The sequence below is a fragment of the Sminthopsis crassicaudata genome, chromosome 3, assembly GCF_048593235.1.
Source record: "Sminthopsis crassicaudata isolate SCR6 chromosome 3, ASM4859323v1, whole genome shotgun sequence".
Taxonomy (NCBI): Eukaryota; Metazoa; Chordata; class Mammalia; order Dasyuromorphia; family Dasyuridae; genus Sminthopsis; species Sminthopsis crassicaudata.
This window is the reverse complement of record NC_133619.1, coordinates 592743529-592760657: the sequence shown is the minus strand read 5'-3', so window position 1 is coordinate 592760657 and position 17129 is coordinate 592743529. Positions and strand designations below refer to the sequence as shown.

Below are 17129 nucleotides of genomic sequence, written 5' to 3'. Positions count from 1 at the left end.
CAAGAAAATTTGGTAGTTTTTTGTTGTTGCTCTTTTTTTTTTTTTTTGAATGGCAGATATTCCACAAAGGTACCCAGGCAGAGTTCTTAATTCTATCAACTCTAGGGCCCCGTTAACAATTTCTAGATCAGGACAAGGTGGAGATGGAGAACAAATGGGCTGCTGTTTGTTCAATATGGGTTTATCTCTTTCAAGGTTAGGTCAAAGAGAAGTTACATGCTTGCTTAGCAGAAGAAAGGCAGACCAATGCCCAAAGGATTGGAGTAACACTACTGTATCCTGACCCCTGAAAAAATAGCCCCTACCTAGGAAATTTCTGAGCCTGAAATAGCCATTGTCTTGAACATACTTGAAGTATAAGACTTATCCTTGAATCCTCCTTTTGGGGACTTAGTGATTCTTCAACATAAAGAGTCTTAAACTTAGTCATCTTAAGGAGGTCATGTGTTTATGGTCCTTTGCTCTAGTCAGACCACACCTGTGTACTGTTCTCCATTTTTGGCTGCCATTTAGGATGTTGTAATTATGTCTAACTCTTTGGGACCCCATTTGGGATTTTCTTGCCTGCATTCTATCCATTTTGCTACCTAGTTGCCAATAAGGGTATGGATTAATTGGAACACATGCAAGATAGTGAGGGAACTTGAAAACAGAAATCAAGTAACACAACTTGGAAATATTTATCCTAGAATAGTAGCTAACATTTATACAATTTTTTAAAGTTTAAGAAGTATTTTACAAAAATAGCTAAGGAAACTGAGGCAGAAAGAGATTAAGTGGCTTGCCCAGGGTCACACAGTAAAAGTTTGAGATTATATTTGAACTGAGGCCTTCCTGACTTAGGAAGAAGTTTTCTTCAGAGAAAACAAGCATTAAGAAAGACATGAAAACTCTTTTTACTTTACAAATGAATTAGACTTGTTTTACTTATTCCATTAGGCAAAACTAGTACCAATGGATAGAAGATACAGAGAGGTAAATTTCCATTCAATATGGAAAAACTTGTTAACAATATCTAAAAATGGAATGGGCTATGTTGGGGTTACTATACAGCTATTCAATCTGAGACTGATGACTATTTCTCTAGGATGTCATAGATGTGATTCATAAATCAGGCAGGAAGGAATAAAAGCTATGACTTGGGTTTCCTAGCCTTGTAGTATAGAAAGCAGCAAAATTAGAGACCTGCAGGTCTAACATAAGTTTAGTAAACTTATGAGTTTACTAAAAGTGACTTGAGAAGGGAACTGGAAAATCTTAAAAAAAAAAAATCTAAAAAATAAAATCTTCCCTTTTACTACACATCCCTATTGAGGTGATCCATTGCAGAGGAATGCAAAGTGAAATGGACTTGAAGCCTGAAACCTGGGCTCTATTTTTGATTCTACCGTGCAGGTGGACAGCTTTGGAAGATTCTCTTTGGGCCTCAGTTCCCTCATCTTCAAAATGGGGGGTGGTAACCCTCTTTCCCAGGAGGTTGTTTAGGAGCAAAGTGCTTTGTGTACCTTCAAGCATTACTATGGTAGGGAACTCCTCCCTCCCTCTCTCTCTCTCTCTCTCTCTCCCTCTCCCTCTTCTTCTCCCTCTCCCTCTCCCTCTCCCTCTCCCTCTCCCTCTTCCTTTCCTTCTCTCTCTCCCTCTCTCTCTCTATATATATATATAGGCAACAGAATTGGTGAGAGTACTGGACTTGGATTCAGAAAGAACTTGGTTGAATTCCTATCTTCAGACAATTACAAATCCACTGGTATCTGGGAACCTCAGTCTTCTCATCTGTCAGTTACCTTATCTAAGTATCATACATGCCTGGGACTTACCAAGGGTCACCTAGGTTGGGTGAGGTGGGACTTGTGCCCTGGGCTCTCTGATTCTGTTACCCCCTCTATACATGACTAACAAGAATAATAGTGAACAAGTCATCAAAAATAGATTAAACTAGGCCCATCTAAATAAAAAGGTATGAATGTATGACATACTGTAAAGATTTCAATTAATTAACAGTGAACAAAAGTGAAAATGAACAATGTTTTGATGTTTCAGTTTCAGTAATCTGGAAAATTCATGTATTCAGGGTCAGCTTACTCTCTGACAATGCCAGCAAAATGTGATTACAGTATTTCTTTGTGACTGAAGCAAAACAATCCGACTTAAGATAGTCAAATTTCTGAAATCAAAGTTCTTGCTGGCATCCCACCTGTCATTAATACCACTGTTTTGTCTTTTTTTCTAGAATCACAGAATATCAAAGCTGGAAGAAGCTTGGTATGCATCCAAGTCCCTCATTCTACAGAAAAGGATACTGAGGCCCAGACACCAGGAACAAGAACCTCAGTTTACTGACTCCTAAAGTAAGGCTCTTTCTACCACATCATTCTGGTGCTTTTTGTATGTATGTGGAGGATGGGAGTACAGGGGAAGGCAGTTGAGGGTAAGTGACTTGCCCAGGATCATTAGTAAATGTTAAAGTGTCTGAGGCCATCTCAGATTGACTAAGATGATAGGAAAAGATAAGTTGGAGGGGATTAGTGTGGACACTAATGCATTATTGGTGGAATTGTGAAATGATTCAACCATTATGAAGAGCAATCTGGAAATATGCCCAAAGGGCTATCAAATTGTGCCATTGATCTATATGCCAAGGTAATCTTAATGGAAGGAAAAGGATCCACTTGTGCAAAAATGTTCGCAGCAGCTCTTTTTGTGGTAGTAAAGAATCAGAAAATGAGTAGATGCCCATCAGTAAGGGAATGGCTGAACAAGTTGTGGTATATGAAGGTAATGAAACATTATTGTTCTAGAAAAAATGATGAATAAGCCAATTATAGAAAGGCCTGGAAAGATTTACATGAACTGATGCTGAGCGAAACAAGCAGAACCAGGAATATATTGTACACAGTAACAGTAAGAATGTGTGATGATCAACTATGAAAGACTTGGTTTTTCTCAGTGGTTCAGTGATCCAAAGCAATCCCAATAGACTTTGGACAGAAAATGCCATCTGCATCCAGAAAAAAAAAAAAAAAAAAAACTATGGCAAGTGAATGTAAATCAACACATGCTATGTTCACTTTTGTTGTTGTTATTTTGTTTTGTTTTTTAAATATCTCCCAAGGTTTTTATCTTTTGCTCTGATTTTTCTCTCCCAACATAATTCATAAAATAATATGTATTAAAAACAAATAAATTTACAAGGGGAAAACTAGTGTCTAAGGCCACATTTGAACACAAGGTCTTCTGAACTCCAGGGTCAGTGCTCTATCCACTGTGCCATTTAGTTGCCCCTCTGGTGCGGTTAACAAATTTTTACATAATGATATCATGGCACATTCTTAATTTTATGATTAAATGATTCAGAATAGCCACTTAGTGCTTATGACTATCTTATAAAAAAGGGCCCAGGTTTTTTCCTTCCTTGCTTAGACTGAGAAGGCAAAACTAGGATCCTACTTCTGGGAAGTGGGGAAGGTGGCAAACTCCTAGGACCCTGATTTTCTATTTCCCTGAAAATATTATTCACTTCATCCAACATACTTGGGGCATAGAATAGGGCTAATGTCAGGACCGATCAAATATATGATAAATACATTATCATCACATATTAACTCTTTATGATCCTATTTCTTTTTCTTGTTGAGGCAATTGGGGTTAAATGACTTGTCCAGGGTCACACAACTAGGAAGTATTAAGACTGGATTTGAACTCAGGTCCTCCTGACTTTAGGGTGGTGCTCTACCCACTGTACCATCTAACTGCCTCCATTTGGGGTTTTCTTAACAAAGATAATGGAGTAATTTGCCATCTCCTGCAGCTCATCTTACAGCTGAGACAATAGGGTTAAGTGACTTTTTTTAAAGTAATACAACCAATGAGTGTATGAAAGTAGATTTGAACTCAGGTCTCCCTGATTTCAGGTCCAGCAAATTCCAGCTATCCACTGGGCTACCTAACAGCCCAGACAACAAATTACCCACTTCCAATAAACACAATTTCTGTATACACAGAAAGAACTGCTTCCATTTGCTAATAAAGACTGTTTGCTAAAGGAAATGCCAAAGAGTTCATAATGTATAGCTCCTCAAAATTTCTGCTGCCGCCTCCTCCTCCTCAGGGCCACAGACTGGCTGCTCCTATTTACCAAAATAATTCTAGCCCAAACCAGTAAATGTACAAAAGGAGAAACATTTTCAGGATATTTCAGCTACTGGTTTCAAAAGAATTATTCTTTTAAAAAATAAAGGGAAAAGGTTATTTCAAAAACTTGGCGGGCAGGAGGAAATATTTTGGCCAGATTCTTTTAATACCCTCCCACAATTTGATACAGCAAATGTAACAGAGTAACCCTATTTACAACAATGTTTCTGATTTAGAAATTAAATAGATTGTCACACCTAAACTTGAAGCAGATCAGCTGGAGCCCATTACACATCAATTCCCATTCATTAGAATATTTAAAACTGCTTTTTACTGATGAAATTGATCAAGGTCCTTTATTTCTATGTCATATATTGGATTTTCAACTATGCTATGGGGGTAATACAAGTACAAAAGAGGATTACTGGTCTTTATTGAAACATAAAATTATCTAATGGTAGATCCAAGAAGAAAAACTTGTACCTTGTCCTTCCCTGTTCCCATTCCTCTGCTTCCTCTGACTTACCTTGCTGCTGCCTTGTTTAATAGTTCAGTCCATCTCCTTTCCAGACTTTCCAGCTGGCTCATGATCTTCTCTCTATCAGCCAGTTCAGCAGACTGTGCAATCCTTTCCCCTTCTGCCTGAAGCATGTCCACAGTGGCTTTTCGATCATCCAGGAGCCGTTGGAGCAGCTGTTAATACACATTTCCCCCCCCCCCCCAAGAAAAAAAAAAGTCATAGGGCTGTCAGGGAGGGTATCCCTCTCAGTCTGAAAAAACACCAACCTCTAAGCTCAACTGAGATTCCAATGGAGCAAGCTGATGCTAGAAAGATTTCTAATCTTAGAAACTCAAAGATAATGGGACATACTAAATCATAGAATACTAGATAGAGCCAAAAGACAGAAATTATCTAATGTAGTCAATACAGGTGCTTTATTAAATTTTAGATGTTGATTAGAAAACCAACCACAACAAACTGAAAGTCTATTGGCAATCTATATCAAGCAGTCTATCAGTTCCATTTTTCTAACAGCATGTGCTTTCATCATAACTGTGTCACATTTCATTAATTTTCACAATATTTCAAACCTTTTCATTATTATTCCATCTATTATGATGATCTGGGATCAGTGATTTTTGATGTTACAATTTTAAATGTTTTGAGATGCCATGAATCATTCAGATATTAACATTGTGTGTGTTGTGACTGCACCACTGACTGGTTGTTTCCTGATCTCCCTTGCTCTTCTTCCTATTCATTAAGATACAATAATATTGAAGAATATTATATAAATTGGGTTTGTGATGATTGACTATAATTTCAAAAGAAGTTCTTCTGTGAGTAAAATGCAATGAAACATCATTGCATACTACAAAGAAATCTTTCATGAAAGGAAGTCAATTGGTTCATTGTCTTATTTTAAAGAATTGACATGGCCACCCTAACTTTCGGCAACCACTACCCTGGACTTTCCACTAGCAAAAGGATGATGACTTGCTGAAGGCTCAGGTGATGTTTAGCAATAAAGTATTTTCAAATTAAGGTATGTACAACTTTTTTAGACATAATATTATTGCACACCTGATAAATTATAATATAATGTAAGCATAACTTTTATATGTACTAGAAAAGCAAAGAATGTGTGTGGCTTGCTTTATTACAGTAATCTGAAACCAAACGTACAATATCTTTCCAAGGTATTCCTGTATTATCCAAATTAATTTAGCCATGGAACACTTAATTAATTAAATACAATAAACATTTCTTAAACACCTAATGTGTGTGCAAAGCATTGTGCTAGGTGCTAAGGAAATCCCTCCTGTGTTCAATAACTTATGGGGAGGATATGTAAACATGGACAATTTAACACAGAAAAAAATAAAAATAATTAAGGAAGCTAGAAAAGAGTTTGGGGCACTTGAGAAGGAAGCAAAGCATTTTAAGAAGCAAAGTTTAGAAAGGAAGGAGTGCATTTTAGGTATAGGGGACAACTTTATAAAGAGCAGGAGGTAAGAAATGGAATGCTGAGATTAAGGAACTATGAATAGGCTAGTTGGCTAGAAGGCTGAATGTATGAAAGTGAGCAATGTGAAATAAATGTGGAAGGAAAAACTACAGACAGATTGTGATAGGCTTTAAATAGCAATTAAGAAGTTTATATTTTATAACTGAGGTAATAGAAAGCCACTAAAATTTCTTTAGGGGGAGTAAAACAATTGAATCCATGTTTTAGGAAAGTGATTTTGGCAGCTTTGTGGAAGACAATGTGGAGAGAGGAAAGGATAAAGACATGGAAAACAATCAGAAAACTACTAAAATAGTTCAGAAATGAGGTGATGAGGTTCTGAACTGGGGTGGTGGCCATGAACAGAGAGAAGGGGTGGAGGTGAAAAGAACTGCTGTACAGACAAAACTAACATTTGAAAAGGAACTGAAGAACTGAGGTAAAGAGTCAAGGATGACTCTTCTATTTAAAGAAAGAGTTAAGTTTTGAGGAGAGTTGGGTTTAGGGCATGAGAGAGGGAGAAGGATGAGCTTCTGTACATAATGAGCTTGAGATATTGATGGGACATTCAGGTGGAAAGGTCCAACAAGTGGTTGGTAATGTAAGCCTATCCACATATCTAAAAAAAGCATAATGTAATAATTGTTTTTGTTACATCAAATACTAATACTGCAATTGAAACTGACATATAACAACAATTCATATTATATGGAATACCAGGTTTCTGCAGAACAAAGTATGGAAAATGCTGATCTTGTCTGATTTCTTTTAAAGCTAGGTAACTTGAAGCACAGTGAAGTCACAGAGGTAGCTTGGCAGACCCAGAATTTAAAACTTTTCCCCTACTCCCAGGAAGAAACAGCAGCAATCCATTTCCAAGCAAGGGATAATTCTAGGACTGAATAATTTTTCATATCCCTTTCAATGATCCATTCTACATTTATGAAAAGTATTTAGAGTTGGATGAGCAGAAACTTTTATCATGTGAAGATTTAGCATGGCTACTAAGATAAATTTAGACACATAAAGTTAACTATACAACAACTGTGGCTAGTCTACCCCACACACCCAGACACCTCTCTTAAACCTTATACTATAGTTCCAATATTGAATAGCATATATGATTATGATGTAGGTTTTTAGTACAAATACAGAATTGGGTGAAGTAATTTTCACTGCTGAATGCCAGCCCCAAAGATTCAAAGACACTTATGAAATCACAGCTCCTGTTTTCTTCTCCATATACCACAAATAAATTATGAATTTATTCAAAGCTACCAGCTGTGCTCCCAAATTACATACAACTATGTGGCCTTCCACTCCCCAGCACTGTCATGGTTCACCTCCCCAACATTTTCACTTACCTTCTGTTCTTGAATCTGGGCTTTCACCACTTTATACTCAGCAGATGGAGGCTTTTGATTGGCTATAAGGTCTTCTGTATCTGCCAACCAGCTGAGCAATGGCTCCAAGGCATCCTGGAACTTCCCACAATGCAACAGGGCCTCCTGTAGTTGTGCTATTCTCTGTGCTACCTGGATCGTATGTACATAAGCCAGGTTAATAGAAAGACAAGATCTAGGTTTGAACTATAACATATTCTTGCCTCTCCTCCCTCACAAACTATCCATGTTGCTAATAGCCTGTCTTTCTACAGCCAGACTTAGTCTGGATTCAGGCATTCATTTTCCAGCCCTATTCTTCTAGAAGGTACTCTTTTTCCACAAGCCACAGAAAAGCTTCCCCCTTTTGTCTTCAATCACTCACCTTTTTATTCAGTGTATTCCATCGGGCATTGATCTCTTCTATGTCATGTTCTAAGCCTTGCACATCACAGTTTTTCCCTGCACTCTGGATCAAGCCCTGGCCAAGTCCATTCACTTGCTGTAGTTTCATCTGAAGAGGATCTACCTGCTCTTTCTGAAACATCTAGACAAAATCAAATCCAAAAAGATAACTGGATTAGGTGAAAAGGTTGAGATCTACAATAATATGCAGCTAAAATGAATTCTTTTCAGAAGATTCAGATTGTAATGATGATGTTAGAAAAGGTAGAAAACACAACAGAAAAAGACAACTCATTTACATGGGAAATTCAAAATCTAGTAAAAAGACTCTCAAGTCCCATGCTTTTTCAAGAATCTAGACCCAAATTTTGGCTTTACATATTAGTTCTATGACCATGATATGATACATACCAGACTGAAAAGCTCTGAATATTGTTTTAGCTGACCAAATTGGTCACTACACATACAACTCATTTGTATACATGACTTCATTGAACCTATTTACCCATCTCTAATTGTGAAGAAAGTGTTTTGGTAAATATCAAAGAAATGGGAAATAGTATTAATTTAAGCTATTATATTTTCTACACATGTATGCATAGAATCATGGAATCCCTGAACTAGAAGGAAGCTTATAAACTAACACTATCTATACAGGTATAGGAACTTCCTCTCCAATAAGTAGTCCACCAGCCTTTGATCTACTAACGAGTGATTATTAATTCAGCCTATTATGTGCATGTGTGTATACATATACACTTAAATTGATCTTCTTCAAGCAGACAGAAATCTAGAGCCCCTAGACAAAATTCAAAGAAGTTACTGATGCCCAGTTTTGGTTCAGTTGTTATTGCAAGAAGTTCCAGACTACTTAATTTCTAAAGCCAAAGGTATAAGAGAATAGAAAAGTATCATCCTTACAAGTTCACAAAATTATATGTGATTTATACCAACAATGAAAAAGAAGAATGAATAAAAATGGTTGGAATTTAAGAGAAAGGTAATTATTTAAACAATTAATAAAGATAGTTATTTTTAGCTGACAAAAGCTTACCCCTATGCTGGTAACTTTTTGACTAATGACATGACTGGGTGGAGCAACAAGCAAACATTCAAGGTACAATACCCATACAGACTCTAGGATACGGCCACAACTTGCAACCCTGTCTAATCTGTCTATAATATTAAAAATGCATGGTCTGAGAATGGTTGTCAGCAGCTAAGTATGGAAAGGGGTAAAAAAATCCCAAGTTATTTCAACAAAGATAAATGGGTCAGTAATGTATCTTTTGTACAATTTAAGTAGCATCAGAAATCACTCTTCATTGTAAACTAGTAGAATCTGTTCCCCCAAATAGCAGCATAGTTTTAGAACTAGAATGTTAGAGGCTATATTGTCCAATCACAGGTCAAAATTGAAATTTAAAGAGCGTGGAAAATATTCACCCAATGCCTCAGAGCTAGCAAATGACAAGAGTGGGACAATATGTCATGAAATTAATTCTAAATCAATCTTATCTATGCAATTAAACTATTAAAAACCATTCAACATAACTATATCTATACCCCACACCCCTAAGTCTCAGCTGAGAACTTACCAAGTTTAACCCTTCTACCTGTAGAGACAATGCCATTCCATTCCATTCTATCCTAGCCTATGGCCTGGATAGGGATCCAGCAAAACAGAGAACAAGTGGTTAGATAGGAAGAAAGCCAGAAGAGAGGGATGTCCCAGAAACCTAGAGAATGATCAGCAGCTTCTAAAGACATGGAATGGAATAGCATTGTCTCTACAGGTAGAAGGGTTAAACTTGGTAAGGAGTAGGTTGCATTTTTGTATTAGGAAAAGGTAAAGGAAGAGATGGTGACAGAAGGCATAGGAGGAAAGAAGATGTAGCTCATGATAAATGTTTCAATAAAACGTGAGGCAAGATTCTCAGCTTCATCAGCCTCACTTTCCCTTTCAGAGCCCCCACTGTCCAGGGGTAGTACAAAGGCAAGACCACAGATGATGGTTCGAGATGTAGGGAATGACCTTGGTATCTTCAAGATCTAACCAAGCTCTAAGCACTCCACATCACCAGCTTCACCTACCTTCGTGGCTATTGGAACAAACTCTTCTCATCCAACCATTCCAGCAGAAGTCTTTACATGCTTGGGGTAGACACCATTTGATTGAGATCCCTTGGTTATCCTCAACCTGGTTTATCCCTCTTTCAAAATTGCTTACCAGGGTGTGGCTAATGTGCATGCTACAGCTTGGAAGCATAGGTAAGAGTTAGGTATACCAGGTGGACACCAAAGGTAGAAAGTAGTCCTGAAAAGGACTCTGCAGTCCTCCCACCAGAGGCACTAGTCCTCCCTGAATACCTTATACCCCCACTGACTTCCTATTACCTCCAGAATCAAATACAAAATCCTGTATTCAGAGTCCTTCATAACCTAGTCCCCTCTTCCCTTCTTATACCTTATTCTTTTGACATTAGTGCCACTGGCTTCCTGTAAGACTCCTCTCAGAATTGGGTGTTTTCTCTGGCTGTCCTCTCCAAGCCTTGGAATTCTGTTCTCCCTCCTCATCTTTGCCTCCCCGCTTCCCTGACTTCCTTCTAAATCCCAATAAAATCATACCTTCTATAAAGAATCTTTTCTAATCCCTCTAAATTGTACTGCCTTCCCTCTACTATTTCCTATTTTTACAAAGTACAAAAAGCCTATTCAGAATAATCTATTTATAAACAAGTACGTATTTGCTTGCTTGTCCTCTCCCCTCTTAATCTGTAAACTCTTTGAGGGCAGAGACTGTCTTTTGTCTTTCTTTGTATCCCTACTTCTTAGGGCCTGGAACACAGGAGGCATTTAATAAGTGCTTACTGATTACTCATCTATGTTCCAGTGTTGTAGGAGGAAGTAAAAGCTACATTGTGGTAGCATAGTAATTTTGTAAATATCATTACTGATAATGACAAAATCAGGTTTTTTTGTTTGTTTGTTTGTTTTTCTGAGACAATTGGGGTTAAGTGACTTGCCCAGGGTCACACAGAGAGGAAGTGTTAAGTATCTGAGGCCAGATTTGCAGGGCTGGTGCTCTATCTACTGCTTCATCTAGCTGCCCCAGTTTCCTCATTTTTAAAGAGAGAGGGATGAATCAGAAGATTTTTTAGATCCCCTTTTAGTTTTAATTCTGTGATCTTATTAATAGCTGAAATAATTCTCTTTTAATATCAACAATAAGACAAGTTGATTAAGATTCTGAATAATCATTATAGAAAGAATTTCAGTATTTTCTCAGTGAAGGAGTCAATGGAGAAAACTAGTAATCACATCACCTTTTTAAAGGCATATGAAAGCATCTGGAATTAAATACTAATCATTTATTCCAAACAAACTGAGTCTAGCACATTAAAAGTGATAGAATGAATTCAGAAAATACATTTTGCTTTTCTCCAAATTAATAGAAATCAAATAGCTGGCTAAAATGATCAATGTTTCCAAAATTCACAGAAATCCTCCCTCAGGCAAGTAGTATCTTATTTGATATATCAGTGAAGTGGGACTAAGCCATACTCTAGAGGCATTTGCTAGGGCAGCAGAATGCAGTAGATTGGTGCAAACTCAGTACACTATTATTTAGACACCATAATAGTAACCTGGGATAGAAATATTGTAGCATGTTTTTCTTTTGGTGACTGTTAATATGGAATTCCTGTTGAGTTAATAACCAAATGAATAAACAGAAGAGTCCAGGCTGCTAAACCAAATCCACAACGTGATACTGTGGTGAACCAACTTTTGCTATAAAGAGACTCTTTGGTGCTTCTTAATTTGGGGGCAACTTGACCTTTAACAAGTATATTTATTACCTCTCTTTTTCTGCCCTTTTTCTTGTGAGTAGCCAGTGAAGTAAGGAAAGAAAGAGCTGAAAAAGTGAGGGTAGACCCAGGCACCGAGCATCCCCAAGGCAGGTAACTAGCCAATCCAAATCTCCAACATCAACTCCTTTACACTCAAGAATACTTCAAATTGACCACTTAGGTATTCAGAAAAGTTTCCTTCTACATTAGCTATAAAAAAGACTTCCTACATGATTTAACACAATTCATCCCAGGGAGCATTTTCATATACTAATCACATACGAAAAAAGGGACAATTTAGCTCAGCTGCTTCTGAGATAACCTTTTGAAATGTGAGAAACAAACTAATGAAGGAGATAAATCCCAGTCAATTAAGAAAGTATAACGGGGTCTTATCTGAAAAAAGAAAATAAAAACTTGGCTTTCTAAGCACAGTTCACACTATTTTATTATATTCTTTTCAGAGATGAATTAACTGGGTAAACTCATTGTGTTTTGTTTCAGGAAATACTTTTAATACTGTGTCCTGATTTGTTCCACCACAGACAGACTGTAGCTTTTGATTATACTCTACCTTTTAACTCCTTTGATGAAGGACACAAATGCAAGTCCTCCAAAGCCTATTCATTCAAGGGACTTTTGAGAGCCCCACTTCAAAGAGGCAAGGGCAATATTGTACTTTCCCGTCTTTCCTCCCTTTACCTTTCATTCTTTCTCTTCTAACTTTTCCTAAGCCCTGCCTTTATCTCAGGAATCACCTTCATGATTCTCTGCAGAAAGAAAGCTTTAAACATTACATAAAAATCAGTTGTCATTATCATTGAAAAAGCATTTTTCCTATCTTGTTTGAGCAATAATAAAAGTAATTATTATTATTAAATATTATTACAAATAACCCTCTTTAGGAAGAGATTGAGGCCTAGAAGACACTGACTTATGTCAGTTAACTAGCACTGTTTTTCCTTCCTACAATTTCAGAAGTAGAAGAGGTTGGGAATCATTTTGTGCAGGTCCCTTTATTTTTTAGCAAGGCACCTGGGGTCAGCTGACTAGCCCAGGACCATTACTTTATATTACATTACTAAATGTCAAGATTTGAGGCCAAAGAGCCAGTGCCCCATTCAGCAGGTCCCCCAGTTGCCCTAACCCCCTTTCTTTTTAGAAGAAGAAACTGAGGCCCAGAAAAGCAAGTGTCCAAGGTCACAGACAATCCATTTCTGCTGGTCATGTGTCAATGATTATGGCACTTTAAGATTTATAAAACACTTGTTCTTTGAGGGATAAAATTAGGACATTGTGGAATCAGAAGTTTAGACAGGTCAAAACTTGTCCAGGACCAGTTAGTCAGTGTTGCAGCAGAGACTAAGCCCAAATCAGTAAACCCTCTCCAGGTTAGCCTGGCACCCTGTCAATATTACACTGTTACCAAAGAGTAGTAGACATTTCTGAAGTTCACAAAGCATTTGACATTTCAATTGATCCTCAGAGCAAACCAGTGAATATTAGGATTATTATTCTCATTTTGCATTTCAAGAACCTGCACTCAGAATTGAGTGATTCTCTTCCAATTACAATTTGACAGTCTTGGAGATGCTTGTCTGAACCCAGGTCTCTGCTCATTCCAAGCCTCTCCTAGGAAATGCTATTCACTTCCAGAAAAAAGAATGTATAGTACCTGAATACAAATCAAAGCATGCTATTTTCACATTCTGTATTTTTTGTGTTTTTCCCTCTTTTGGGTCTGTTTCCTCATGTGATATAAAGTGATATGTTTTACATGATTAAAAATATATAATCTCTTATCAGATTACTTGTCTCAGAAAAGGAGATGAGGAAGAGAAGGAGAAAATTTGGAACTCAAAAAATTTGAAGAAAAAAAAAGAATGCCATGTCTCTCCTATGAGCAGCAGTAATAGTAATCATCTATGAGATTCTTGGTATTTAGAAACAAACTAACCTTTGAACTTTGCATAAAATACAAGTGAAATTACCTTTTACTTAGTAAAGTGATTTTGATTGTCTTTTATCTCAGTTCAATTGTAGTCTTACTTCTAATCTGGGTACCACAATAATTTATGGAGAAACTACAAGCACTAAGATAAGCTTTGAGGCTTATGGCAAACAATGGGTCATCAGCATGATTTCAAGATAGTTTTGAGGAGAATTGTAGTGAAGGTAGTAAGGTGAGTAGGCAGATTTTGAGTGGCTCCAAGCAAGCCATATCACCTTCTGGGTCTGAGTTTAGGTATATAAATGATCAGCATAAAGGGGCCTGGCTACTCCTTCCTTCTCTTCTCTATCTTGACTCCCAAGGAAGTCTGTTCAACTCTACACTATTATCTTCTTTACATTGAGTCTCCCTTATCTTGGGGCAGATCTTGCCCAGCACAGAATTAAACTGCTTTCATTCCTACCCAAGAAATGAAGCTGGAGAAAAAGGGCAAAATGTTAAATTTATTTTATCAAAAAATCTTAGCAAAAAATTTATGTTGCATAATTCTGAATTGACCCTTACTGAGACAAGGCAAACCTTACCATCCTCATTGATTCATGATCCCACTCACTATAGCAGTTCATAACTCACCCCAAATTTCCCCATCATCTCAGCTGAAAACTCTGACTCATATTTTACTGAAAAAAAAAAAAAAAAATCAAAGAATACTCTTTTCTCCCTTCCTCTTCATCTCACATCCCTTAAAATGCTTTCCTCCACTCCACTGTCTTCTTCACCTCTGACTCACAGGAAGGGTTAGGAGGCCCTTCTTTTTGCCAAGTCAAACAGCAACACATCCATATTTAGCAGATCCAACAGCACCGGCATCATCTTCAGCAGATAGTCCCCTCTATCATTTCCTTATCTTCAGTCTCTTCCCGTCTACTGGCTGCTTCCCTGCTGCCTACTAATAGACTCATGCTCCCTCCCTTCCTCAAAAAACCCTGACACTGGCCTCCTTCCTATTCCTCCCACAAAACATTCCTTCTCCTGACTCCATGCATTTTCACTGGCTGTCCTCCTGCTAGGAATACTCTTCCTCCCGGTCACTCATTTCCTGGCTTCCTCAAGTATCAGCTGTAAAAACTTTTTCTATATCTCCTTGAATGCTCATGCTTTACTTCTCAGATCTTCTCCAACTGATCCTAACTATATCTTGTCTTGCATATTGTCTTCCCCATCAGATTGTGAGTTAAGAGCAAGGACTGTTTTTGCCTTTCTTTGTAACCTCAATGTTTACTACAGTGCCTCAAACATAGTGAGCCTTCACTAAGTGCTTTTGAACAAAGAACTAGTCCAAGCCCTCATTTCACAAATTAAGACACTGAGGGTCTACAAAGAGAATGGATTTGCCCAAGGTTTCACAGTAAGACTATGGCAGGGCGGAGTTAGGACTCAGGGTGCCACCCTCCCAAATCAGTCATAATCTCCTTGGGAGACTGAAGACTGAAAAGTCCCCTTAAGAGATAATCTACTTCAGTCATCCTCACTTCACATAGGGGGAAACTGAGGTTCTCAGAGAAGTGACTTGCTCTAAAGTCCCCTTCAGTTAAAGGATTCTGAATATAATTTTCTTTAGCTCACTTCAATTAGTTTTCCTTTTCTTTTACATTCATGCCCCCTTCCCCTTTAAATGATAACTAAGATGTGGGCTGATAAGGTGTCAAACATGTCCCTTCTCCTATATTTTAACTGACACAACAACAAAGTAGGAGGGACACTTCCTCTCTCAATCACCAGTCTGACATACAGGTGTGGTAAAGCTACATAGTGGGAGTAATCTCCTGGCCAGTTACATACTGTTTCTTCTCATAGGGGGTGTATAAGCAAACAAAAAGCAGCCAGTAAGGGATAGGAGGTCAACCTCAATTATATAGGCTGTGACCTCCTAATTATTAAAAAGAGGCAATCATTAAGTGTTCAAGGATTAGGGAGACTTTTAATTATTTCCCCATGTACTCTAATGTTTAAATCTGGGAAAAGACCTTAACTTAACAACAGTGAACATTACAATGTAGTTAGAGCTGGAAAAAACCTGAAGATCATCTAGTTCAATCCCTGCATTTTACATGTCAACAAGGAACAGAAGCATTGATTAATCTGTCTAGAATCACAGTAAACTAGCAGCAGTTTTAAAGTATCAAAGATCAGATATATATCTGTATAAGTTGTGAACATTATCTGCTTAACTCTATGTTCACTTGAATTTTAAGCATCCAAGGGCTGTTTACCTATCTGCTTTTTCAGTTCTGAATTCTCTCCATTATCTAATATTCTCATCTAAAATAATTTCACTTTTCATCTAAATCTGAGCACTCAGAAGGGTTCTGTATTACACCAGAAGATCAGGAGTGACAGGATCATATTTAAGAGAAGATATGTAGCTCAACTTAATTTTACAAATAAGAAGACCTAGGCCCAGAAATGGGAAGTGACATGCTTATTAGCGTTACCTAATGAATAAATAGCAAAGAACATTCAAAACCAAGTCCCTCTGGCTCCAAATCCATTCAAAGTTCTGTCCTAAACTCTGTGTGATCTGGACAAATCTCTGCTCTCCTTGGACTTCAAAGTTACTACATGTAACATGAGGAGTGAGGAAGGCCCTAGTCTTGACAGCTTTTGACTCTGAATTTACTTTGAAAAAAAAATGCTGTATTACATATTTCTTGTTAAGTATCTCTCCCAAATTCTTAAATAATACTGAGTATTTTCTTTCATTTTCCGCTATATTGAGCAAGTCTAAATGTGGGGATATAAAAAATTACAACATTTACCATCTCTTCAAACTATGGTGGATTTTACTTTCATCTGCTAGCTGCAAAATGAAGACTAGAGAATATGAAAACAAGGATATTAAAAAAAAAAAAAAGGCAAAAAGAGGCCTGTGCCTTCTAATCAAACACCATCAAGACAGAATGATCAACTCCCAATTCCTTTCTCTACCCATCATCCTTTCCTTACCCTTCCCAGCCAAAAGGATATAAAAGTGAGTCACAAAGTGTGACAAACGAATACCTCATCACTGTAAACTAATTCGTTGGACACATCCAGGGATCCTTCTGTATAAAGCAACTCTATTCCAGGTGTTAGACTGGCCAAGGCCTCCATGGGTTGTACAACACTGGGAACAACCTCTTCCACAGCAGTTTCTGGTAAAGTAAAGGCTGATTGCTCCAAGATGGATATCTCAGCTGGTGGATTCTCAGAAGATACTACCACAGAACAAAACTGCTCCTCGATGGAAGATACTGAAATAAGAGATACATTCTCCCTCATAATGGGTATTGCAGCACAGGGGGCAACTTCTTCCCCTGGGATGGGCCTTGCAGTACTGAGGGCATCTTCCCCAGTGAGA

The 17129-nt window shown here is 37.6% G+C and overlaps 1 protein-coding gene across 8 annotated transcripts in view; it reads right to left on the bottom strand.

The window, feature by feature from the left end:
- The window catches only part of MACF1 (microtubule actin crosslinking factor 1), a 255446-nt gene that overhangs the window by 58430 nt on the left and 179887 nt on the right, over window positions 1-17129 (bottom strand). For all 8 annotated transcript variants that reach the window (XM_074305230.1, XM_074305222.1, XM_074305225.1 and 5 more), the window contains 3 exons: window positions 7908-8069; window positions 7505-7675; window positions 4658-4824 (listed from right to left, as the gene is read on the bottom strand). In XM_074305230.1, the coding sequence (XP_074161331.1) occupies window positions 4658-4824; window positions 7505-7675; window positions 7908-8069 (500 nt within the window). The remainder of the gene's footprint in view (window positions 1-4657; window positions 4825-7504; window positions 7676-7907; window positions 8070-17129) is intronic.